The following is a 26784-nucleotide window of genomic DNA, read 5'->3' as shown; positions in this document are numbered from 1 at the left end:
CAACTCTGTCGCCTATTCCTGTCTTGTGCATTGCCATCTCCATACGAGACTGTGATGCAACCAGTCAATATGCTCTCCACAGTACACCTGTGGAAATTTGTGAGAGTCTTGGGTGACATACCAAATCTTCTCAAACTCCTAATGAAATATAGCGGCTTGTGCACCGCCTTCATGATTGCATTGATATGATGGTCCCAGGATGGCTTGAGAGATGTTGACAACCAGGAATCTGAGGTTTCTTGCCCACTCCGTTGCTGACCCCGCTGAAGACGAGTTTTTTTCCCCCCTGGCATTCCTTTCCTGAAATCCACAATTAATTCCTTTGATTTACTGACATTGAATGCAAAGTTGTTGTGACACCACTCAACTAGCTGATCTGTGAACGCTTCCTCATTGCCATCTGTGATTCTGCAAACAACAGTGGTGTTATTTGAAAATTTGTAGATGGCATTTCAATTGTTCCTAGCCACACAGTCATCGGTGTAGAGAGAGTAGAGCAGTGGACTAAGCATGCATCCTTGAGGTGTGCCTGTGTTGATTGTCAGTGAGAAGGAGATGTTATTACAGATCCATACTGACTATGGTCTTCTATGAGGAAGTCAAGGATCTATTTGCAGAGGTTTTGAAGCTTGCTAGCCAGCACTGATGGGATGATGGTGTTCAGAGCTGAGCTATAATTGATGGAAAGCAGTGTGATGTCAGTATTCCTATTGTCCAGGTGATCCAGGGCTGAGTGGTGAGCCAATGAGATTGCATCTGTTATGCAATGATTATGGTGATAGGCAAATTGCAATTGGTCCATTTCTTTGCTTTGGTACGAGTTCTGGCCATGACCAATCTCTCAAAGCATTTCATCACAATACATACAAGTGTGACAGAATGATGGCCTTTTGAAGCAGGGTGAGCTCTGACTGCAGCAGTGAGAGATTGAAAATATCCATGAACACTCCAGCTAGTTAGTTAGCACAGATTTTCAGTACCCTGCCGGGTACAGCTTCAGGGTCTGACCCTTGACGGTTCACCCTATTGAAAGATGTTCTGATGTTGGCCTTTGAAATCTGTGGGGATTCTCACAAGTACAGTTGAATTCTCCTTTTCAAAGTGAGCATAGGAGGATCAAACTTCACAGCCATTTATGATGTTGGGTTTTGCCTTAAAGGATGTATTGGCTTGTTAGTCCTCCCATAGCTGGCTACTAACTTCTCTCTGGTTGCTTCCTTGCTATTAAGATAGCCTTCTGTAGATTGTACTTGGTCTTCCTATAGAGTTCTGGACCACCAATTTTCAACCCCATTGATCTAGCCCTCGAACATACCTTCACCGTCTTCATCACTAGCGCTGTCGTCCTCTGTACGTCAGGAGTAGAAGTACAGCCAGGTGATCAGACTTGCCAAAGTGCTGATATGGGATAGCACGGAAAGCATTCCTGATGGTGGTGTAACAGTGGTCAAGTATGTTGGCTCCTCTGATTGCACAATAGACAATAGGAGCTGGAGTACGCACTTCGGCCCGTCGAGTCAGCACCGCCATTTTACAGATCATGGCTGATCACTACCATCAGTACCCCTTTCCAGCCTTATCCCCATAACCCTTAACTCCTTTGCCCACTAGAGTCTTATCTAACTCTCTTTTGAACATAATCAGCGAATCGGCCTCTACCACCCTCTGTGGCAGAGCATTCCACAGATTCACACTTCTCTGGGTAAAAAAATGTTTTCTCATCTCCGTCCTAAAGGGCCTACCCTGTATTCTTAAACTATGCCCTCTAGTCCTCGTCTCCCCCATCATTGGGAACAAGTAATCCGACTTCACCCTGTCCATCCCCCTGATAATTTTGTATACCTCAATCATGTCCCCCCTCATCCTTCTAAACTCCATCAGATACAAGTCCAGTTTTTCTAGCCTTTCAGCATATGTCAACCCCGCCATCCCTGGAACTAACCTTGTAAATCTGCGCTGCACATCCTCTATAGCTAGTATGTCCTTCCTCAAAATTGGAGACCAGAACTGGACGCAATACTCCAGGGCCCTGTACAACTCACCAGGGCCCTGTACAACTTGATGTTAGTTGGTCAGCCGCCTTTAAGCTGGAATGATTGAAGTCCCCTACAATGCTCAGGAAGGCATCAGGTTGTGCTGACTCGTGGCTGTTGAATACAGTGCTCAGCCCTTCCAGTGCCAGCCTGATATTAGCCTGGGGTGGAAGGTACGCAGCGACCAGGATGATGGTGATGAACTTCCTTGGCAGATAGCATGGATGACGCTGGGTAAGACCAAGACATAACTCTTGTGTTTATGTACCACAATAAGTTGATGAAGCAAATGCCTCTGCCCTTTAGCTGATGCCCGATCCATGCAGTGGAAGGTGAAACCCTAAGCTGCAATGCTGTGTCAGCAATGCTTTCATTCAGCCATGTCTTGGTGGTGAAATGCATCACACAGCAATCCCTGGTTTCCCTAATGAACTTGTCAAATGATCACAGTTGGCAGAGGGATAATTTAATGAACATACTACTTCAGCTTGAGATTTTTCTCAACTAACGTGCTGGATTATTCAACAAAGAGATGAAAATGGACGATGCTTCGTTTCCTTTGTAACTGTAGATTCCACACACTCGTGCCCGCTGATTTGAACTGCAAAAGCAGTGTTGCATTGTAAAACATTATCTTACCGAAAGCAAAATGTTTTCATGTATTTCTGATTATTGTCAAATTAATTTGAAGTTAATAATGAACTCATCCAAAATGTTCTTCAACTTGAGAAGAGATCAAAAACAATGCTATAGTGACCGTTGCTTTGATTTTGAATTTTATATTGTTGGCAATGAACTGGACAGCTCTGTTTAGTGCAATCACCTCTGTCTTAGCAGTATCTTGGGAATAGCGTATGGGGCCTGCACTGTAATGCTGTAAATGCAGAATCCATCCTTCTCATGCCTGTTCTTTCTAATATAAAGCATTGACCTGTTCTGTGCAATGCAGGCATCTAGAAAATTTATAACAAAAGTAAATCTTATTGGAGACGAGGGCATTCGCCCAGTTGAACTGTGGAGGTGTCAAATGAGGAAGTTAAAGCTGTATTTGCATACTGCAGAAGATGAAATGCTTTCCTTGCAATTTCTCTCAAGTGTTTAAGACGTCAGCCTCTGGTACAAATTCACTGATGTCAAGATCATCCTTTGATCAAGGTATGAAATTTTAGGCAAGGATTTAAACTGTATTTTAGCATCTTGAAAATGCACCATTTACTCTTCAGATTTTTGTTGCTAACCTTTCAATCCCTTGGGCTCTGCAGTAAGCTCCTTTTCTGCATTCATGTTTTAAAGTAGTTGCATCTTAAAGGGAAATGTAGCAGAAAATCTCATCTTGGGTAGATTTTTAAAACCAATCTTCTATTATGTTACTCTTTTTCTACTTAATATTTTAAGAATTTTAATTTACTATGAATTGCATGGGTCTACATCCTTTATAAAATAGTTCAATGCCAAAAATAGGCTTTTATTTGTAAATATTTGTTTTGAATTTGGCATATTTTCTTTTGTAATATTGGAATCTATTTTGCACAAATGAACAAATTGTAATTTATTAGCTTCAGATTTTAAACGCCATTTTGTAGCATGATAAATAATTTGCTTATTCTTCCATGTGCAGTGACTTGATGGATTGCTTTGTGACTGATAGCTATTCCTAATAGCTTATAGTTTTGCACCTAGTTTTAGTCAGTGGTCACCATTGCCTGATTCCAGAAACCTGTACATAGTACAAAGCAAGTAAAATTGCTAGTTTTAAATATATATTTTTTTAAAAAGCACAAAGTACATGTAAATAAAATCGTATGGTCTGACTTTTGCAATCCCCATTGAGAATTTCGTGTACTAATTTACTTATTTTCATTGTGTAATACAAATAATTTACATATATTGAGTTTGTTAAAAGTGATAAACTGGAAATTGTTCGTAGTTTAAACAAAGAGAATAACAAATGTATTTTTGACAATAATTTCAGAAGAAATTCACCTGAGCTTTGTGCGAAAGTATTAAAAATTAATGGATTATCACAGCCAAATTTTTTAATGGCTTCTTTATAAATTTCTTTAAAATACATGAATGTCATGGTTTTGAATAGTCTATTTGATTTCCCAAACAAGTTTTGAACAAGTTTGTTGAAGATTGTTTACTTTTCCACCGTTACGACCTAGACCAGCAGCAATAGAAATTCACCAAGACAATGGTATCTTCAAAAACAATAATTTTTATTAATAAATATTAATAATATAAAATCTTACTTAACTCTAAACTTAACCCCACTGTACTCAAATGTTTTTGTATATTGTGTGTGTGTATAGTATATATGTATATGTGTGTGTGTGTGTGTGTATTATATATCTGTGTGTGTGTATATTCTATATATATGTGTGTGTGTGTATATATTGTATATGTGTATGTATACAAACTCCAGAAAATGCTTCCAACTGTCTGCTTAGCCAACCAACAGATGGCTTTCTTGTGTTCACAGGTATTTCTCTAAGTGTCATTGTCTTTAGTTTCAATGGACAATCATTTCAGTTTTATAGCTGTTTATACAGCTTCCACTGAACCATTATCCAAGGTTGTTTACAGCTGGACATAGGAGACAGGGCGTCTCTCTCAAAATGGTTTCTATGTGTGTATGTGTCTTTATCCAACCCACAAAAAAACTTAAATTATATATAACTAAAGATTAATAATAACACAATTCCCTCACACTCTCTCTCATATGAGGATGTTCAGTGCTGAGAGATGGTGAATGTTTTGACAAAAGTTGAGTCATAAAAGGCACACAAGTATGTTCCAAACCCATGGATTGATGTATGTGGGATTTACAGATGTTCTTTGACCATCAGCCTAGTTGTGTTTCTCTGTTCACAAATATTACCTAATCAGCTGATCATTTTCAACAATATATTTCTTTCCTTTAGCCAGCATTCTTCACAATTTTGCTTGTCTTGACATGCATAAGATTCATTTCACTTAGCTGTCAGTTACTCTAATATTATAAAAAAAAACCTGCATGCTTTACTTGGAGTTGTATCTTTTTTAAAACTACTATAGAGGAGGAGTTAATCTGGTGATAGTGTAATGCCATTGAACGTCAAGGGTAGAAGGTTAGAATATGGCTTGTGGGAGATGAATGAGACTTTGTGGTAAGAATATTACTCACCTCTGCTTAAATGTTCTCTGTATCAAGCTGCATATCATACAGGCTACTTCTTTTGGTGAAGTTGTGAATGGAATTGAACATTTTTTTTCAGTCATCAGGCAAGATCTCCACCTCTGACCGTGTAGCAGGAAAATTATTGCTCAATCAGCAGAAGATGGTTGGGTCCAAGCGCATTGTGCGCAGGAACTTCTGCAGTAATGGCCCAAGGCTGAAAATCTGGATCTCCATCCGTCATTTTTTGTGCAAGGTCCAACTTCTAGCACTGGAGTATTTTCTCTTTGAATCCCATTTATTTCCGTTTTACCAGGACAATTGGATGCCATATTTGCACAAATGCTTTCTTGGTGCCAAGAGCAGTCTTTCTTACCTTGCATTTGCCCATCAGCACTGTGGTCCATGTTTGGCCCAATGCCGTAAGGTCGAGAGCGGAGCTGAAAACACACTGAACTCTGCAACAATGCATAGATTATTGGTGATAGCAGTTTCCATCTCTTTGATTGTTGAGAGTAGATTGATTAACCATATTCACTTTGCCCTACTTTTTATGAATGAAACCTACCCAGGCTTTATTCTGCATTGTTGGATAGATGCCATTGTTGTAACTGTGTTAGAACAGCTTGACTAGAGGTGCAGCTCGACCTGAAACAGGCCTTTAATGTTATAGCTGAGCTATTGTCTGCTTCCATTGGTATTCGCTGTATCCAGTACTTTCAGCTATTTGAGTAAATAAACTTGGCTTGAGACCGGCTTCTCTGAAGGAGCTCTTGGAGAGAACTGAGATGGACCATCCATTGCACACTCCTGGCTGAAGATAGTTGTGAAAGCATTGCTTTTTCAAATTGAGTCTCCTCCTGTGGATTTTCCATACCCACCACACATGTGGTAGGACTGAAGCTTCAATCTGACTGATCAGTTCTGTCTGTGGTCTGGTGTTTGCACACAGGTACCCTGCATTGCCGCTTCAGTATGCTGGCACATCAGTTTTTGATATGCCTGGTGATGCACCTGACATGCTTTTCTGCTCTGTCATCAAAATAGTTATTTAGTTTGCTGCTGGGGAAGCCAAGAATCTACACAAGTGCCTTCAACCCATGTCGAGGTCAGACCAAATATAAAATTTGTATTTTTTGTGCATCGTATTCCACCTGAACAGCCATAAATAAACCCTATGTCATGAACATCCATTTTTTTGGGCCAATTTTAGGTCACCCCCACCTCTATCTTGTTCCACTGATTTCTTCTCTTTTCTTGATCTCTCTGTCTCCATCTAAGTAAACAAACTCGATAGATATCTTCTACAAACCCACTAACTCCCACAGGTACTGCAAGTACACCTCTTCACACCCTGTCCCCTGTGAGGATTCCATTCCCTTTTCTCAATTCCTCTGTCGTATCTGCTATTAGGGTGAGGATTGTGGTTTTCCCTCCACAACTTTCAACATGCCCCTCATATCCTCCATTACCTACACATCTGCCTTGACCCCCTCCACCCCCACATGCAACAAGGTCTTGATTCACTTGTCCTCACCTACCAGCCTCCATGTTCAATAAATTTTCCTCTGCCATTTCCACCACTATTGTCATCCCATCACCAGAGACATTCCTTTCTCTGCCTTCTGCAAGGACCAGTCTCTCCATAACTCCCTTGTGCACTTCCCCCTCCCCACCAATTGTACCCTGGGCACCTATACCTGTGATTGCAGGAGATCCTCCACGTGCGCCCACACGTCCTCCCTCACCTCCATTCGGGGCCCCAAACAGTCCTTCCAAATGAAGCAACATTTCACTTGTGAATCTGCGGGAGTCATCTACTGCATTCAGTGCTCCTGTTGTGGTCTCCTCTACACCTGAGAGACTGGGAGGATGCATCACTATTTCACCACTAGCACATTTAATCTCCAGCTCCAGCCATTTCATCTACAGCTTGTTTCAGACTTCTGCATTTATGGAAACATGCTTAGACATCCGAGATGGGCTAAACCCCAAGTGCCTGCCAATCAGGTTTTCCCTAGTGAACTACTCGCTGTCAGCCAGTCCGACTCTGTCTTCTACCTTTGCTGTATAATTGCAGCTCAATCTAGCAGATCTAGTGTCAAATCAGTGATGTACTGGGAATGATACCTTGCCAGGTTGGTGCTAGACCCAGCCACATGTGATTGACCTCACCCGTCTCCACGAGCGGCCCACAGTAACAGAGAGCAGGCTGCTGGGAGAGAGTGGGACAGCGATATTATTGAAAAGAATTTCTTGTTGTTCCACTTGCATGTTTTGTCCAAGTTTTAAATGCTTACCGGTAAATACACAAAAAAAAGTACACAAATACATCCATTCTCATAATGCCAGATAGCCCCTTTTACCCAGATGGCATTCTGGCACTTTTACTGTGCCTGCTGCCCTTGTATTTTTTTTTTAAGCCAGAACTGGAATGACTCCCCACCATTCCATGTCGGTGCATTTTAGACAGCAGGTGTAGCTGTTTTTTTTTTTAAAAGCTGCAGAATCCCAGAACAAAGGGGCTGTGTAAAAGTCTCTATGGTCAGCACAACCTTTCTTAAATGAGGCTCCCAAAACTGCTCACAATACTGCCTTATAAAACCTTCACATCACATTCTGCTCTTGTATTCTATTCCTCTTGAAATGGATTGCCAGCATTTCCCTTCACCACCAACGACTCAATATACAAGTTTATCTTCAGGATATCCTGTACAAGGATTCCCAGGTCCTTTTGCATTTGAGTATTTTCATTTGTTTCCCCATTTGGAAAATTGTCTTCCCACTTCTTAATCTAGATTCTCATGATTGAATACTAATGTCTCTAGTTGATTTTAGAAATATTTTAAATTGTAAAACTTTAAAATCAACTTTTTCCTGTACAACCTCGGTGTTATTATTGCATAGTTGTTTTATCATGAATCTACCCTTTTGAAAGAGTGAATTACAGGTAGTTCCCCCATTTACAACTATAATTGGGTTCGAAAGATTGGTCGTAACTCAGATTGGAGGTAAGTCGGTTTCACCTAACTTGCATGGCTTAACGAGGTGTTAAAGCAATTTTTAAAAAAGATTTTCAACAAATGAACCTTGAATGAAGAACGTCAACATATGTACAGTACCTTTAATAAAGATGCTCCACGTATGTTCTAATAAATGAAGAATATCAACATGTATACAGTACTTTTAGAACAAAATATGTACCAGTTCAGTAGTTTTTAATAAAGATTGTCAACATTTGAACTTTAATCAGAAGTCTTTTCATCTGAACTTGATCCCATCACTGCCCTTGTACTTGTCCACATAGGCTCCTGTACCTTTTTCCCAAGGGTAGCAGAGTGAAGAGGGCATGGTCTGGTGGTGGGGGTCTTTGAGGATAGCATGTGCTTTTTATTTAAAGACACCATCTCGTAGATGTCCTTGTTGGAGTGAAGTCTGGTGCCTGTGATGTCACAGGCTGAGTTAACAACCCTCTGAAGTTTATTCTTGTCTTGAGAGTTGGTGCCTACATACCAGGCAGTGATGCAATCAGCGAGGTTGATCTCCACGATACACCTGTAAATTTACTAGAGTCTTCGGTGACATACCGAACCTCCTCAGAGACCTCACAAAGTATAGCCGCTGGTGAACCTTTGTGATTGGATCAATGGAGGCTCCAGGACAGATCCTTGGAGATGTTGACACCCAGGAATTTGAAATTCTTGATCCTCTCCATTACTGAGCCCTCAATAAGGACTGGGTTGTGTTCCCCTGACTTCCTTCTGAAGTCCATAATCATCTCCTTGGTTTTGCTGACGTTGATCGCAAGGTTGTTGTCATTACACCATTCAACGAGCTGATCTATCTCCCTCCTGTATGCTTCCTCATTGCCGTTTGTAATTCTGATACAATTCTGATATATATACTCTGGCAATAAATCTGAATCAAACTCTTATCTCCTTTCGTCTCATAGTTGTTTGAAATCTGGTGTAATGAATGAATGGCGAGTAGTCTAGAAATAAGTCAACATACAAAGCAAATTTCAATTTTTTTCACAAAATAGTTGTTTTATTTTCGTATATAACCATATCACCATTTACAGAGCGGAAACAGGCCTTGTTGGCCTTTCAAGTCCGCACCGGTTCACTGATTATTTGTTTCAGCGAGGTAACATCTTTGTAAACAGGAATTTATTTTTGAGTTGTGATGTAAAGGACTGACAACCTGAACTGGGAAGTTTAAAGGAGAAGAGGGGCAAGCTGCTTGTCCTTGCTGAGTGTTGCGAGGAGTTGTCCATTTGTAACTTCTGATAGATGACCTGACATGGATGGTTCCTTTAGGGTGTGCCATATTCTTTTCAATGGGAAGCATGATGAATGCCCAGGAATCCTTGTGAATTCATGTGAATCCTTTTTGGGTATCATCTCTGTTATTGTTTACACCAAGATACTTCAGAATAATTATTGTAGACACTAGTATAATTATGGGAAATACAGTAGTCAACATGAGCAAGACAAGTACTAAAGCAGCAAATAGATCAATACAATTAACTTGTTTCTTTTTATAAAAAAATTGTTGGATAAATATTGCCCAGACCATACTGGAAATTGTACAACAGTGTATTTCAGAGTTGAAATGACTTAGGAGCTTTACTCTTATGGGAATCTAATAATTTTATACCTTTGTCTTGGAAATCATAAAAATAAACTTCAGACTGATGGAGATATTTTCAGTGCTAAGTGTTTCTATATTTTCTCTTTTCAGCGGATATAATTTCAACTGTTGAATTCAACTACTCTGGAGATTTACTAGCAACTGGAGATAAAGGTGGCAGAGTTGTTATATTTCAACGGGAGCAAGAGGTTGGTAATGAATTTGAATTCAGTGGCACAAAAAAATTAATCTACTTTTGCCAGGTATTTATCTCCAACAATTTCATACCTATTATTTTTTAAATAGAAATAGGCAGAAAGGAACGGTAACGCTGCCATTAAGAATTCCTATTGCCACAGCAGGATGCTTTTTGTAGACTACTTTCAAGGTTTTTCTGAGTAAAATAAAAGCTTGTGTTGCATCCAAACCATGACTTGTGTGAGTGCTGGATATCAGTTCATTCACCCTCACAGTAACTTCTAAGTAGTCTGCAATGTTATTAAGTACAGTTTACCTGTTCATATTTTGAGTAGCTTTCAAAAGTTGGCATGTCTGATCTTTTCTGTCAGTTTTCTAAACTATCGTATATGCCGTTGTTTAGGATGACTGGAATTTCCATTTAAAATGTTGGCTTTGAGTGATACCCTTTGCATAAGATGAACTCCACACACCCCCAGTCTGACTCTTATCGTTGACCAGTGGATGCAGTTAAAAACAAATCACATTATTTAATAACAAATTATCATTTAAAGGTTTAATTTTATTTTGGATATTTTAAAATAAACCACTGTTGGCTCCTGTAACAGGCTGTTTAAAGCCTGCACAGAGCTGACAGTAGTTAAAATGGGTGGATGGATCCCGTGGAGGAGTGCTGAGACTTCGCAAATAACTAATGGGACATGCGCGAGACTGCATCGGAGCCAGCAGGAAGATGGTGGTGGTTTTGCGACTTTGTTGTCAAGGTAAGAATTTTATACTCTTTATATAAAACAACCCTGATTTTAAGACAAAAATTTTAAGTTTCTGGGTTGTCCAATACAACGGCATATATGGTAAGTAATCTTTTTCATGTAGGTTGCTTTATTTTTCATTGTTTCATTACTGACCATTAAGTGAAGGACAATGTTCCTTGGTGCTGACTTTGAAGAATCCGCCCAGAAAGATCTAGCAATTTGAATTCCATGGACTTCAAATTTTTTAATTGTCAGTTATTGTCAATGTCTGTTCATGGGAATCAATCCCTTCCATTCAGTAACAATTATGTTATCAAGCTGGCTAAGACACTAATCAAGTGGAAGAAATCTCAGTTATCAAACCAGAAAGTAAATTTTAGCATTTCTAACAAATCTTTTGATCATTTCACAAATCACAAAATATCAGATCAGAAATTTATTTTGAGATAAAGGAAGAGGCTAAAATACCATCATCTTGAGAAAAAAAATACTATTATAATACTACAGTATAACAAAACGGAATATTTTAAGTTGAAATATTTCATAGATGCATGGATTCTATCAGTTTATTTGTTTTTTGAGAATTAGCCTGAATTAAGACAAATTTGTTTTTATTTCCTTTTTACAAAACAACATGCCAGGTGGAAAGCTCTACCTTTCTGTAGTTAACTCCATGTGTGGATTTTCTGAAGTTCCTTCAATTTGTCCGAGTTATGCGGGTGAATGCTGATAGTCTAACCATTGTTACACTGGTGAGCTCTAAGCCATTATTTGCTCTGCCTCTCAACTGGCAATTTTGCTTGTGTAAGCTCTCTTTAAAATGGCATTCAAGTTTTTCAGGGCTGGCCAAGTCTTCTGTGGTAAAGCTTGATGGGAATTGTGAATATTGTAATATTAAGGGTTGTATGTCAGGTAATAAAATCCCAGAAAAGAAACTTTAAATAAAAAATGATGGAGCCGAGGTGGAGGCGAGCAGCTTCTTGATGGCTAATCATGGAGCTGAGGTGGAGGCGAGCAGTTTCTTGATGGCTAATCATGGAGCTGAGGTGGAAGCGAGCAGTTTCTTGATGGCCAATCATGGAGCTGAGGTGGAGGCGAGCAGTTTCTTGATGGCCAATCATGGAGCTGAGGTGGAGGCGAGCAGTTTCTTGATGGCTAATCATGGAGCTGAGGTGGAAGCGAGCAGTTTCTTGATGGCCAATCATGGAGCTGAGGTGGAGGCGAGCAGTTTCTTGATGGCCAATCATGGAGCTGAGGTGGAGGCGAGCAGTTTCTTGATGGCTAATCATGGAGCTGAGGTGGAAGCGAGCAGTTTCTTGATGGCCAATCATGGAGCTGAGGTGGAAGCGAGCAGTTTCTTGATGGCTAATGAAATGACTTGTTACATTTTATTAGTTTTTTAAAATGAAAATTTTGAATAGCAAAAGATACTGTGTCATGTTTTAATTAAGTTTTTTTCAGCATTATTGGTCTACATGTTAGATTTTTAAATAAATGTGCTTTCTTTATAATACAGTAAAATCCCCATTATCTGGCACCTTTGGGAATCGCTGATGGCCGGGAATGTAAATTTTCCGGTTGACTGAAACTCTCTCTAACAATGTCTAACCAATACACCTGCATTACGAACACTTTTTTAAAAAAAAAAGCAAAAGACAAATGCAAAATGGAAAGTAATTTTTTTTGTTTTTAAATATTCAGGTCTTTAATTATGTAAAGTTCACTTCATTCAAGTAAGTCCTGTAACTTACAACATTTAAATTTGAACCCAGATTGCTGACCCCTACCACAGTGCTGCCACCCAAATTAACCCCTTCCCCTCCCCTAAGTTTGCAGATAAAGCCTTACTAATATACCTAATACTAATAAAGATACAGACTCTTACTAGGCAGGGATAGTGAGACATTTTGGAAGAGTCACCCTAGCGGTGAGCGGCTTTGGCTGCCTCTTCATCCTGGTGTCTCGGTCAGGCCCTTGACACAATCCAACTCACTTCCATACTTGTGTACTGGTCAGTTCCTTGACACACCTTCCTCATGTTAACGACCCCACTCACCACCACACCAATGTCCCAGTCAGACCCGAAGCGCACCTTCCTGTAGATTCGAACCCCATTCGCAAGCCACTACGCTAACCGTGCCGCTATCATAATTAAGCCCACCTCTCCCAAGTTTACAGATAAAGCCTTACTAATATAATACACTAATAAGGATAGAATTACTAGGCAGGGATAGAGAGACACTTTTGAGACAGTCACCCTAGCAGCGAGCGGCACTGGCTGACTCTGAATGGTGCGTGCAGCCGTTGTATACAAACACAACTTTATTGATACTTTATTCAAGCAGCTGCTGGAAGTGGGACATGACTAGGGGACTTTGCTGGCTGAATGCTTGCTTTGGAGAAAATTTCCTTTTACAATTTTAAACTTTGATGTAAAATTTTATTTATTCTTATTTCTTTTTCAAAATTTTTATTTCCTTTTTTTTTCAGTTATTTGAGTTTCCAGTTCATTGAATACCAGATAATGGGGATTTTACTGAACATGCAGATTTTGCACATTAAAACAAAGTTTATACAAATTCCTCAACAGATCATAGAACTGAAGTAAAATTTCAGATCTGATCTGGCAAAAGTTGGGAATGAAATAGGAGTAGATCACAATATTTTGCTGTTGAAGATTTATCAAATTTGGATTTATACCCTTAATGTTGGCGTACAACTTCCTGTTTGTTTTGCAGAGTAAAAGCAGACCTCACCATGGAGGAGGAGAATACAATGTTTACAGTACATTTCAGAGTCATGAACCAGAGTTTGATTATTTGAAAAGTCTAGAAATTGAGGAAAAAATTAATAAAATCAGGTGGTTACCGCAACAGAATGCTGCTCATTTCTTATTGTCTACAAATGGTGAGGTTCAGATTCTTATTATTCATTTGTAAATATCTTGGTTGAGATGGATTAATGTGTTGTTTAAAAAAAATTATTTGAAAAATATTCAGTGCTTAGATTTGATATTCTAGATATTGTGAACAATATCCTTGATGATTACTTGCAGAATTGCCTCAGCCAATTGCACAATGCCATGAGCAGTAGTTTTTTTTTAAACTCAACTTGACCTGGACAAAATCTACAGTCTGTAGTGTATATGAAACTTGAGGTGCTTTACCAAGTCTTTAATTAGATCCAAGTGAGCCATAGGTTTATAAAACTGGACAGCAACTTTTGTTGTTCAATCCAGTTATTTTATCAAGAGAAGTGAGTGTGAATGTCAAGTACCTATATGATGAAGCCAAGGTATTGTGCTATTAGCCCACCAGCAACCACTCTCTACACCCATGTGAAGAATGGTCCTCCACAAGACCGTGCTGGAAAACTAATATCTCTGGAGCTCTACTCCAATAAGATTTGGTGTTCTAAAAATTTGATTGCATAATTTTTTTTTTTGCCTTGCACTATTGAAAATCTTTTTGTTTCCTCTGAGTGAAACATGTAAAACATTTTCACATAATATTGCTCCTTCCATAAACTCAATGAAGTTCTTATGGGTGTGAATCCTGGTGCAACTTCTCGATTGGGTGCACGAGGTAATGTCATTTTCTATGCAATGTCCTTTCAGAGTATTGCACAAGAACTTGAACCATATTATTCCATGAGAGCCCATTGTTCAATATTCCTTGGAAATCCTCATCTTAGTGGTGTCCAAGGTTGCTATATTAACCTTTTGATTCCTCCGATTTCTTCCCACACCTCTTTCTTTGCTCCACTCCTTCCCATGTGTGCTGCTTCCAAGACTCTTATCCTGTCCTCATCAGTACACCCTGCTGGTATTCAAATTTGATTTCTCATTTCCTCTCCAATAGGCCTATGGACAGCAATTATTCCAAACCCAGTATTAAATGGAATGTAATTGCCCATTCTGATCTTGAAAATCAGATTTACAGTTGGATCACCAATTTATAGCAGTTTGGAGGCAGGAGGTGGTGATAATAGTATCTAAAATGGCAATTATTGCTGTTTTAGATGAATATTTTAGATGAATGGGCTTGCCAGCACAATCTTCTTCTCCCCTTCATGATCAGAGCCTGGCTGCCAATCTTCCTAAACTAACATGGATCCCTCAGTCATGTTTGTCTATTTTTACTGCAGGATTTATACATACAAGCTTATAACTAGATGAAATGAAGTAATATATTACCTAATTCTTCCTGTGCATCTTCCATCAGTCTGACCACTACAGCTGAATATCTGGCAGTCATTGTGGCTGCAACTTCAGTTGTAGCTGTCCTATAAGAGTCTATGGAGGTGCAAGATTGTAGATGCTGTAATCCGGAGCAACAAAAACCAAAAAGCTAGAATAACTCAGCAAGTCGATCAGCATCCATGGAGGGGACAGGAATTGATGACGCAAAGTGTCAACCAAAAGGTTGACAGTTCTTACAATCATATAACCTGCTGAATTCCTCCAGTAGGTTTTTTTCTGCTCTATTAAATTTCATACCTGATCACCTATTGATCCAGAACTTGAAACATTTCAAAGCCAGTTGAAAATTGTGTCTTTTCTTCACTGCAAAGTAAATCTTTAAAAAAGGATCTTTTCTGATATAGTTTAGAAATAATATGAACTGCAGCCAGACAACTCTTCAAATTATATTGCACACCGACCGATGTGATGTTTTCACTCCCTCGGTGAATTAGGATTCAGCGTCTTCTCCAATATTGGTAATTCTGTGCGAGACAGTAGCATTTGACAGATGACTGCTGCAAATGTTCTTGAAAGCTCCATTACCAAATGTGGACCCAACAACCTTAAAAGGTGAATGAAGTCTTCAGCGATTGTGAATTGCATTTTGCAATGCGATGCTTTTAACATCATTTTTCATAATTGAAACCTATAGTGGATTTTATTTGGCAACCACATCACCTTGCTTTTATGGAGGAATGCCACTGGCTTTTCTTTCATATTTTGGTTTTTGGTCTTCTAGTACTAAATCAATTTGCATGTTTTCATGGCAATGTTGCTAAGAATTGCACCTCTCAAAACCTACATTCGAAAGTTGTTCTGTTCCTCTGTTTTGAGAAAACTGGTACTTTATCCATGCAGCCTTTTATATTATGTTGAAGCCCAAATGCTTCCTCATTTTTCTAACTTTTGTTAATATCTCATCATATCTTGTTTATTAAATTTCCCTGAAATTTTACTTGTTACAAAATTGTTCTAATCTGCTGTAAGAAAATTCGGTGTGGTAAATTTGAATTTGAATTTAACTTGCTGATTTTTGTTGCTGTTAATTTTGGTTGAAAGCTTTTTGCATGCATTATTTTAAATGGTGGGCTCAGATGGACCAGTTCAGATATAAGGATTTTTAGGACTAGAATTTTTAACCTGGAGCTTTAAAATAATTCACCAAAAAATAAACTTCCATGGACTAGAGCAAAACAAAATTGGTGAAATGTATTTGTACATTGATAAATACAAGCATCATTCCATTGTCAAGAGGAATATTCCAGGGTGTATTCTTATTATTTGTTAATTTTGTCCAAATTCAGTGATTCAAATAAGATGGTTTCAAAATAAAACAACTGAAACTTGAGTATTAGAAAAATTGTCAGTGCCTTTCGTTATGTCCAGAATATATCAAAGTCCTTTAAATTGAATGATACATTTTTGAAGTTTATCCCTGTTAGAACACAGGGAATTTGATGACCAAATTGCACAGAAGGTTATCATCTGTTAATTATCATATTTTATGATTTCTGAGTGTGAAACTTGAGCCTCTCTTACATAGAGTTCTGTGCTATTTGCTCATGTCTACCATTATCTGAATAATTAATTTCCCAAAGGACCTTTCAGCCAGCATACAAATTATTTTCTTTTCAAAAGATTTTTTAATGATCATACTATAACAATGTTACTGGAGTTTTGCTGTGTTCATTGAGATTACTAATCCTATGAATCTTGCACTGAACTACATCACTAAGAAATTCTCAATTGACTTGTTTAACTTCTGACTTTCAGATAAAACAATTAAATTATGGAAGATAAGTGAAAGGGACAAACGAGCAGAAGGCTATAATTTGAAGGAAGAAGATGGAAGATTTAGGGATCCTGTCAGAATAACAACTCTCCGGGTATGAGAGGCTGATATAACTAGTTTGGGTATTGTCATGGACTTGGGATGATCTTGATTTGTTTGCACAGAAGCTGTCCACAGATAGAGCTCCACATCACAGGCAGAGCTTGCAAATATTTCTTGTGCAAACATGTATTGAATTATTCTTGTGTTTTACCATGATGTGAATTTAAAATGTATTAAAATGTCAACAAATTAACTTGCTACATGTTCATTTCAGATGGTCGTATGAAGGTTGTTTTTATATTTAGAACTATATCTAAATTGTTCTTTAAAATTCTTTGAACTATATAATTTTCACTTGCTAAAAGTAAATTTTCAAAATGAATGAAATATTTTAACTGATTGAACACTGCATTCAAGTTGTGATTGCAAAAAAAATGGTTCTTGTTTTATGAATTAGTAACTGTTAAAGGTGTTCTTTAATTTAACCTGAATGTAATTTAAATGTACATTCTTATTGTTGCATAGCAGCCATAATCAGGAAAATAAACTTTACTGAGTTCTCAAATGGAAATAGATGTAGGGTATTTTTGATTTAAATTTGGATATACAACATGGTAACGAGTCCTTTTGGCCCATACTGCCCAATTACATTCAATTGACCTACCACCCTGGTACGTTTTGAAGGGTGTGAGGAAACCAGAGCACCCAGAGGAAACCCAGACAGACATGGGGACAACGTATAAACTCCTTACAGACCACGCCGGATTTGGTCGCTGGCACTGTAATAGCATTACGCTAACTGCTACACTAACCATGCCACCCAATTAACCCAAATGTGGCAGTTATCTTCATTTGAAAATAAATGAATGTGATTGCTCTTAGGACTAGGCCACCAGCTGTGCGATACTCCAGAATATGTGCAGGACGAGATAGGAGCAGTTAGAGCAATAGTGATCTGGGTTCAAATCACCGCTGTTTGTATGAAGTGTGTATGTTCTCCCCATATCTGCATGGGTTTACTCTGGTTTCCCAGTTTCCTCCCATGTTCCAAAGGTATAAGGGTTAATTGTTCAAATGGGTGTCATTGGGCTTGTTGCTGGAAATGCTGTTACAGAATTTTAATTTAATCTCTAAATTTTAAAATAATTGACCCAGTCCCGTGCATTCAGGGGCTCTGAAAGATGCGATAACTGGGATGTGCACTGGTTTGTATCCAAGTATTTCATTGTTTCAGATTTTTTGTAGTCTTACTAATTCTGCACTTAATATGAATATTTCTTAATTTTACTCCAACACAATGAACATTAACTTTGCTTAAAGTTTGAAAATGTAGGTTTTAAAAATTTACCTTCAGATAAATCTAATTGAAATGTATACTTCACAAATTTTGCAATCACTATAGCAAGCTTTTTCTCATGGCATTCTAGAAAATTAATTCAGAATTTAGTACATAGAAAACACATCCAAGAGAATACCACATAGCATTCAAAAGCTTGTGCATTTTTAAGTGCTTTTTAAAAATTCTGATTTTGAAATTAGAAGGTGATTCAAAACAAAAGATGAATTTTCTGTTTGAAAACATTGTTATTTTTAACTTTAACAGGTGCCAGTACTGAAGCCTATGGACTTGATGGTAGAAGCAAGTCCCCGAAGAATCTTTGCAAATGCGCACACTTATCACATTAACTCAATTTCAGTAAATAGTGATTATGAAACCTATCTTTCATCAGATGATCTTAGGATTAACCTTTGGCATTTAGAAATTACAGATAGAAGTTTTAGTATCCTTTTTTCTCAATGTTCCTATTCCATTATGTTATGATGTCCAATTAGTGCCATCTAGTTTTTTTTTCATCTAGAACAACATTTAAGCTTTTTGCAAAAAGAAAACTGACATTGTTATTGTTGCATTAGGTGACCTTTTGCAACCCTTTATCTATGTCAGCTATTGTTGTTTGAGGATAAGTTAAAAGCAATGTATTTGCCTCCACAGGAGCTTCAGTTCGAGTGTCAGCCCTTTTCGTGTCAAACCTGCTGAGGCAAATGAGGTTAGGAAATGTTGGTTGTTCCATAAGTAAATTAGAACTTCTTTGGATCAGTGGTTTGAAAATTGTAGTGCAGTTGAAGTTTGCATTTGCACTATTCTTGATTTCATTGGAGTGAGTTTTTTTAATAGAGAAAATGTGCTCGAGAAATGGAAAACCATCTCAAAAATAAGATTCATTTCTTCATGAGGTTTTATACCAGGTTGACTAAATTTAAACTACTCGATGCTTTTGAATACATCATATACAGAAAATTCGTAATCCAAAGCTTGTGTTTTATAGTATTAGTCATCTTTATTCTGAAATGGGTTTACTCCAAAAATTGGAATTTTCCCAAGGCGATGATACAAAAGCAAACTTTTTTATGGTAACAAAGTGGTTAAGGGCCATATTCCCTTCCTTAAAATTGTGAATTCTTTTGTTTCCTTGTGCTTTTGAACTTTCATGCAATTGCTTTTCCAAATATATTAATTGTATTGACTTCTGATCTTTATTTTGAGCATCAAAGTTTTGATGCATTTTCTATTCATGTACATTTAGCCTATTAAAATGTACTGGTAACAGTTTGCATGGTGAATTACGAATGAAATATTCCGTAACAAGCTATAAAAGACATTGTAGATGTTAAACCTGCCAATATGGAAGAGCTGACCGAAGTTATTACAGCAGCCGAATGTCACCCTCATCAGTGCAACGTTTTTGCCTACAGTAGCAGCAAAGGGACTATAAGGCTCTGCGATATGCGCGCTGGTGCCCTTTGTGACAAGCATTCCAAGTGTAAGTATACTCTGCTTGTAAGCTGCACACATTAGGTTCATCTGCAGTAAGAGCTCGATCTGTTTTAATTTCAGAGTCATTATTTTTTGTGTGTATGTGTATATATAATAGATTTTGCAACTTGTTTTCTTGGTCCTTCCAAGCCCCGAGCTTTATGGCATCAAACCAGATAGTTGCTTGAATGTTGTGCCAGATAAGAACAAGATCATTTGGATTTATTTATTTTCGACCTTCCTGTCAATAAGTGACCGATTTAAGGTTCTTGATTGATTACAAAAACTGGGTTATATTAAAAAAAGTGGTAAGATCCCAAAATCTATACCTATTGGGAGAGTTGAACAGAGAGAAATCTGCCCTGCCAAAGTCTTATCTCCCTATCAATACTGCTGGCCCTTTTTCAGACACATTCTGTTTTGCTTATTGAATCTACTGTATTTACTTCTCTAAGGTACAGGGAAGACATTTTAAAGGGACTATTGATCACAGATCTCAATCAGTCAGTCTATATATCTAAATATTCGAACTATCCTTCGATCATTAACCATGTTTATCAGAGGCCCACAAGTGTATGTCGATGTTTCTCGGTTAATTTCTATTGCTGCTGGTCTGCGACATAACACTATGAATACAGAATTATGGCTACCTCTCTTATTTAAATAAGGAAGAAGATTACAAAATTATTTGTTAGGAGATCATTTACCTTTATCAATGGGTTTTGATTCCAACCAAATCCTAGTAAAGTATTATTACAGCCAAGCAAAAACAATTATCTGAATCATAATTAAGAATGTCAGGGAGATCTTTAATCACCTCTTCAAGCTTTAATCACAGAAGGCTGTTCTCGAACAGAATACTATATAAATATCTTGTTTTATTATTCATGTACATTTTTAGTGAGAGACTCACAGAGCACAAGATTATAGAAGAAATTATTAAAGACAAATTTGTGCAATCTGTATGAGAGCTAAACAGTTTTTTACTGGTTCCGTTATTCACCCCTTGATCTCCAATGGTCCTGTGCCTCAAGCAGGAATCAATTATGACCTAAACAGTATTGGCTAATCCAGCATCTCCAGTTCCATAATTTGTCTTTCTTCCCTTGAAATAAACAGCAATGAAAATTGTTCTCGATGGCCTATGTACGTAACTACTGTTTCTTCCATTTCTTTTTGACATTTTCTTTCTGATCTTTGTACTTTTGAATCTAACCTTTTACTTCTATAGTTTCCATCTACTCTCGGTTACATCCTCAGCTACTTTGCTTCCTTGAGGAATTATAATCACATCTTTTATGGAACTTACCCAGTCATGTACTCTTTCCACCACATCCACAATTGGTGAGGTGAATTTGCAAATAAGATCATGAGTGTAATTAGCTAAAGAGATGGTTTATTCATTGGTTGTAGTTGTACATTGGTGGAATTGGCATTAAATAAGCATAATTTCTGTGAGGATGTAAATGATCTGTGTTTTGATATTGGAGGAGAGTTTTGTTTTTATAACAGTTTTGGCTTCTACAGATATAATTCTTTTGGAATCTATTAAAAAGATCATGCAAAATAATAATTGTCAGAAAATCACTGGGAACTGGTTACTATTCCTTGAGAATCGAGAAACAAGGTTCCTAGTTCTACATAAGCGTTTACCCTTTTGTTAATGAGATGTAGAAGGATTGTGAGCCTTTGGAATTTCAAGCAGCAGAGAACTGTGGATGCTGAGCCATTGAGAGTATGCTCAGGATGGATTTCAATAAAATTTTGGGCACTCAAGAAATGGGACATTGTGAGAAAGTAGAGTTGAGATTAAAGATGAATCTTGATCTTCTGAAATGTTGAAGCTCATTTGGGAAGCCTTTTGTATTTCAATATTCCTGCTCTTAATTGAAATGATGCTTCAGATAGAAGTGATTTGGCAAGGTTGTCCATCGTCGCTCTTCATAATTCCCTTTTAATAGCAATTCCTCTCCCTACAGTATCTCGTGTTGTTTTTCTCTTCATTTAATTATTCATTGAACATGGGCATTGTTGACAAAGTTAGCATTTATGGCCTTATTTCCAATTACCGTACAGTGATTCTAAATGCTATATAGTCCAAAATTGTTGGTAAGGGAGCCGCCACAATAATTGAGGATTGGCAACGTCTTTCCAAGTCTGTATTGTGTGCAACCTGCAGATGCTGGCGTTTGCATGTATCTGCTGCATTCTCTTCCATGGGTTGCAGAGTTTGAGAGGTTGTTGCACTATATTTTGAAGGTAATGCTCAGTACTGCAGTAGTATGCTGCTGGTGGAGGGAATAAATGATTTAGGTTGACTGGCTAGTCAAGCAGACTGCTTTTCCCTGAATGGTGTAGAATTAAGAATATTGTAGCTGCATTCTTGTAGCAAATGGAGATGATTCCACCCCACTTCTGATCTGTACCTCGTAAGTATTGAAAGGCTTGGAGGTGCATCATTTGCTGCAGAATGTGTGATCTCTGATTTGTGCATGTAGCAACAAGTTTATGTTATAACATTCTTATGACACATAATTCATTAAGTGATCAAGTCGAGATGTCTAATCTCTGTTAACGTTCTACTTCTAGTCTTTGAAGAACCAGAGGATCCAAGCAGTAGATCATTTTTCTCTGAAATCATCTCCTCCATTTCTGACGTGAAATTCAGCCATAACGGTCGGTACATGATGACAAGAGACTATTTATCTGTTAAAGTATGGGATGTTAACATGGAAACCAGACCAGTGGAAACGTACCAGGTGAGTATATTTCACACTTTTAAAAATGCATTTGTGAAAATTAATTTTCCTGCGACAGTTTCGGGCCTCGTGAAGTTTCTGCTGATTTCTGCACTTTTAAAATTGCTATTCCACTTTTTTTTTACCCCTTCACTCGCCAGCACTGTTACTTCTACAGCAGTGATTGGCTGTCCAATCACACTCTCGTTCGTTGTTCCCTTCCCTATCGTTGACGCATGAGTGGTGCGCTGTGAGAGAGGTGGGCTGTGCATGTGCAGGCGTGCCTGCGCGTGCTGGCTGTGGGGCCGGGGCAAGCAAACGCAGTGAGTCGACACATGGTGGTTGCCCAGTATCAGCCTCCAAGGTGGCAGGAGTAACTGCTCCGTTCAGGTAGCATTCTGAGGTTGCCTTAACTGAAATTCAAGCTACAACTGTTTGAGGAGGATATCCTGAACTCGCTTTATGGCCTGTGAATGGAGAGGGAAGTCAGGACCTGTGGGCAAGGGAGGTGATGGCTGTCCTGTGGAAGGAACCTCTTGCCTTCCATCAGGTTGGGGAGAAAAGAGAAGGCAAGGGTTGGAGAATCCACTACTTCTGGTTGCTGGGCACAGGACTGGATGGCACTATTTAGAGATCCAATGCAGGGTGGTAGTTACTGCCTGGGGATTGGGTGCAGATTGGGAAAGAGGTGCTGCCTGGAGTATTTAAACAAGAAATAGACAAGTATCTCATGAGTTAGGGTATCATGGGATATGAGGAAAAGGCTGGAAATTGGAACTAGTGTAGAATAGGTTAGAGTAGATTTATGGAACAGACTCGATGGGCCTAGTGGCCTGGTTCTGTTCCTTTGTCTTGTGAAAATGACTGGTTTTTTAATGGTAATTTTGTTAATTTTCAAAAAAAAAATTCCAATGGGGACGCTGCCCCTCAAACCCCCCCCCCCCCCCACAAGGGCACTGCACCTCATTGACCCCCACTGTACACCTCACGCAAGTGCTCAGCTTTTTTCCTCTTTTTGATCTCACTCACATACCTGCAATTCTGATTTGTGTTTTGTTTTAATACTTCTACGTTCCAGGTGCACGAATACCTGCGAAGCAAATTATGTTCGTTGTATGAGAATGACTGCATCTTTGACAAGTTTGAGTGTTGCTGGAATGGTTTAGACAGGTACTCGAGTGCTTATTGACATGTAGGTGTTTACTGCCAATGAAATGAAGGGATCTGATCCAAAATGTCTACCAATCACTTTCTCCCATTGTTGCTGCTTGACCCTGCTGAGTTCCTCGAGTGATTGTTTTTGCTCCAGATTCCAGCAGCTTCAGTCTCTTGTGTGTCTTAGGTTAAACATAGAAACATAGAAGATAGGAGCAGGAGTAGGTCATTCGACCCTTCGGGCCTGCTCCGCCATTCAACGAGATCATGGCTGACCTTAAAGTTCAGTACCCCGTCCCCGCCTTCTCTCCGTAACCTTTAATACCCTTATACTGAAGAAATAGATCTAATTCCCTCTTCAATAGATTTAATGAACCTGCCTCTACTGCCCTCTGTGGCAATGAATTCCACAGATTCACCACCCTCTGGGTCAAGAAGTTTTAGTTACATACAGTTTTCCATTTATGTGTTCTAGGAGAGACTGTTAGTATACCTTTTTGCATGTTCTTCCTTGTTGTACAAATGCTCCTGGTAAGCTTTGAGTTTGAAAAAGCCAACATCACACAAGTGCTTCCAATTTGGGAATTGAAAATGCAGGTAGATCTTAGCCATTCAAATTCCACCAAATTAAATTTATTTTCACTATGCAAATAATAAAACTAATTTCAATGAGTATTGAACCGATTTCCAATATGGAAGGAGGAAAAGTGAACAATATTAAGTGATGGTATCTGTAATTACAGCTTATTGAAATGTAAGTGACCTCCCTGGCTGTGATGTCTGCTGCTTGCTTTTGTAGAAAGTTGTAGGGAAAGTTAGTATTGGTATATCTTTTTTAAATTCTATAAATAATTATTTCACAGCTGATATCAAAGTAGTTTCACATCTGCGGTCATTTTCTGAATGCGATGTACTTTTGAATTTTTGTCGTAACATTGCTTTGCTTTTTATTTTAAAACCTGTAACCAGTGCTATCATGACCGGCTCATACAACAACTTCTTCCGAATGTTTGATAGAAATACCAAACGCGACATCACACTCGAAGCATCTCGAGAAAGCAGTAAACCACGTGCCATCTTGAAACCACGCAAAGTTTGCACAGGTGGAAAAAGGAAGAAAGACGAAATTAGTGTTGATAGTCTGGACTTCAACAAGAAGATTTTGCATACAGCTTGGCATCCTAAAGAAAATATCATAGCCGTTGCTGCAACTAATCATTTGTATATATTCCAGGACAAAGTAAATTAAAATTAGCTTGTTTTGGGACAAGACATTCTTTCTTGATTCGACCCAGCCATTCTCTTCAAGAAAAAAAATCAAATTCTGCAAAATTAATCTGTTTGATCCTTTAACCTATGATCCAGCTAAAGAAATAACATATTCATTCTAGTGATGCATTTCTGCCTTCATTCGGGACGTGACTATTATCAACTCTATCTTTAGAATCGAGAAACTCCCCCCCCCAGAAGCAACCTGCAAAGACGGTGCTGGGCGTATTTGCTCTCCTTCTAATCATTATTTAATCAAGACTAAACTTTCCTTTCTGATAAAGGACAAACAGTGAATCACAGGGCAGAGTTTTATGTCTGTATAATCTATTCTTCCTGTATAGTTTTGGCCTTTTGAATAAGAGTTGTGTTTGATTATACCTGTAAACATTCCTGCTCTGGCCTCCTTTTGGCTCAAGAGTCCTGAGTATGAATGCTTCAATGGCTTTGAGCAGTTTGAGTATATATTTTCTCCCTTGGAACATTTACTCACCAACTACCTATGACCCTAACACCTAGTGTAAAAAGTACTTCTTACATTTACAGCAATCGGGAAGGATGAGTGTTTAAATCTGAAGTTATGGTTGTAGATTTGTTTTGCAATTATGTCCTGTTAAAGGTGATTTGAAGCAGCTAAATTTAACATTGTGCGGTAACTTTATACTCTCTCAGCACTTGAGTAGCATTATTGTACGGCACTAGAAATGTGGTTTGTACCAAATTTCACAGAGCTAATAATTGAAAAATCTAACTAAATGTTGAGATTAAAAATAGATATATTTTTATAGTGTTCCAAAATATCATTCAGATGTCTTGGTTTCTTTATTTGGATAGCCAATTTGACCAGAACTGGAAAATTAAGCAAGTTCTTTTGCATTTCCCTCAAACAATAATATATAAAAGTGCTTCCCTGTGCTTTGGTATTGCTGGAAATTGGCAGTAATTCTATGCCTCATCCTGCATCTAAATTATGATTCATTGCACTGTCCGAATAATGACATGTCTATTTATCCCTTTCAGTTCAAATGATGCTAATATTCTTTATCATTCACAATTAAAAATTATGTTCATGCTAAGTGTATTCTGTATGCCAAGCTTTCTCCTCCATGTGTGTCTGTTTTTCTCTGCCTCTCTCTCACAAATATATACAAACTTTTAATGAATTTCATTACCAAAATATATTTTAAATGTTGGTTGCTTTCATGTCTTTTCTCCAAATCAAACTCCTCTGTATAAATAAGTAAAGTGTGCATAGCTTGAATTGGTGAAAAGTTGTGAATTTTCATACAATGCCCTGTGAATGACATACAATCCTACTTTTAAACATTTTGGCTTAAAAACCACCACCTCTTCCTACCCTGTAAGTGCCAGTTATGACTCTGTGGATACCACTCTGGAGACTGAATCACAGGTGGTTGGCTTACGTTTCACTTCAGAAACTCCTGCCCCAAATACCTTGACATGTATTCAATTTCTAGCACTTGGAGTGCTACACTGTGCTGAATTCCAGAAAAGGCCATGACATGATTTGAAAGACCTTTGATTTCTTGACATTGGTCTATTTGATGCTTCCAAGAGCTTGTTTTGAGCAAATTGGTTGTCACGTTTCCTACAAAAATGACTTTATTTCCGAATGGAGGTGTGAATTGTGCTTTGGTATTCCTGAGATCACGAAAGGTATATAAATGTAACCCTTCCGTACTTGACTTTCTTCTTGTACCTGAGACACCAAGTCTATCAGTGCAGAGGTTGTTCACACAGTGATCGCTTGATTAATGAGAGTGCCTGGTAAATGTGCTTAATATCAACTTTGATCATGTATTTTAAAACCTTAATTTCTGTAGAAATGTACTTCAATGTCCAAAGTAATTGGTTGGCAAAGCCTTTCCGCATAAGTGATGATGCATGAAAATGGAAGGGTGGTTTATGATAAATAACAATGTTATTGAAAGCAA

General features: G+C 38.2%; 1 protein-coding gene across 8 annotated transcripts in view; it reads left to right on the top strand.

The window, feature by feature from the left end:
* The window catches only part of ppp2r2d (protein phosphatase 2, regulatory subunit B, delta), a 40358-nt gene extending 15528 nt beyond the window's left edge, over positions 1-24830 (top strand). The window contains exons 1-11 of one of the 8 annotated variants that reach the window (XM_069899632.1): positions 1893-2267; positions 2983-3188; positions 9934-10031; positions 11417-11527; positions 13514-13682; positions 16792-16904; positions 18456-18633; positions 19510-19674; positions 22257-22426; positions 23484-23575; positions 24530-24830. In XM_069899632.1, coding sequence (XP_069755733.1) covers positions 11489-11527; positions 13514-13682; positions 16792-16904; positions 18456-18633; positions 19510-19674; positions 22257-22426; positions 23484-23575; positions 24530-24809 — 1206 coding nt within the window. In that variant the 5' untranslated portion in view covers positions 1893-2267; positions 2983-3188; positions 9934-10031; positions 11417-11488 and the 3' untranslated portion in view covers positions 24810-24830. Of the gene's footprint in view, positions 1-900; positions 1102-1880; positions 2268-2982; positions 3189-9933; positions 10086-10634; positions 10785-11416; positions 11528-13513; positions 13683-16791; positions 16905-18455; positions 18634-19509; positions 19675-22256; positions 22427-23483; positions 23576-24529 lie in introns of those variants that run through there. The other 7 variants (XM_069899628.1, XM_069899626.1, XM_069899633.1 and 4 more) reach the window with 7 other exon arrangements.
* Positions 24831-26784: the final 1954 nt, after the last annotated feature.

Source organism: Narcine bancroftii, chromosome 10, assembly GCF_036971445.1.
Source record: "Narcine bancroftii isolate sNarBan1 chromosome 10, sNarBan1.hap1, whole genome shotgun sequence".
Classification (NCBI taxonomy): Eukaryota; Metazoa; Chordata; class Chondrichthyes; order Torpediniformes; family Narcinidae; genus Narcine; species Narcine bancroftii.
Note: the sequence above shows the minus strand (reverse complement) of the source record. Positions and strands in the feature narration are given on the sequence as shown.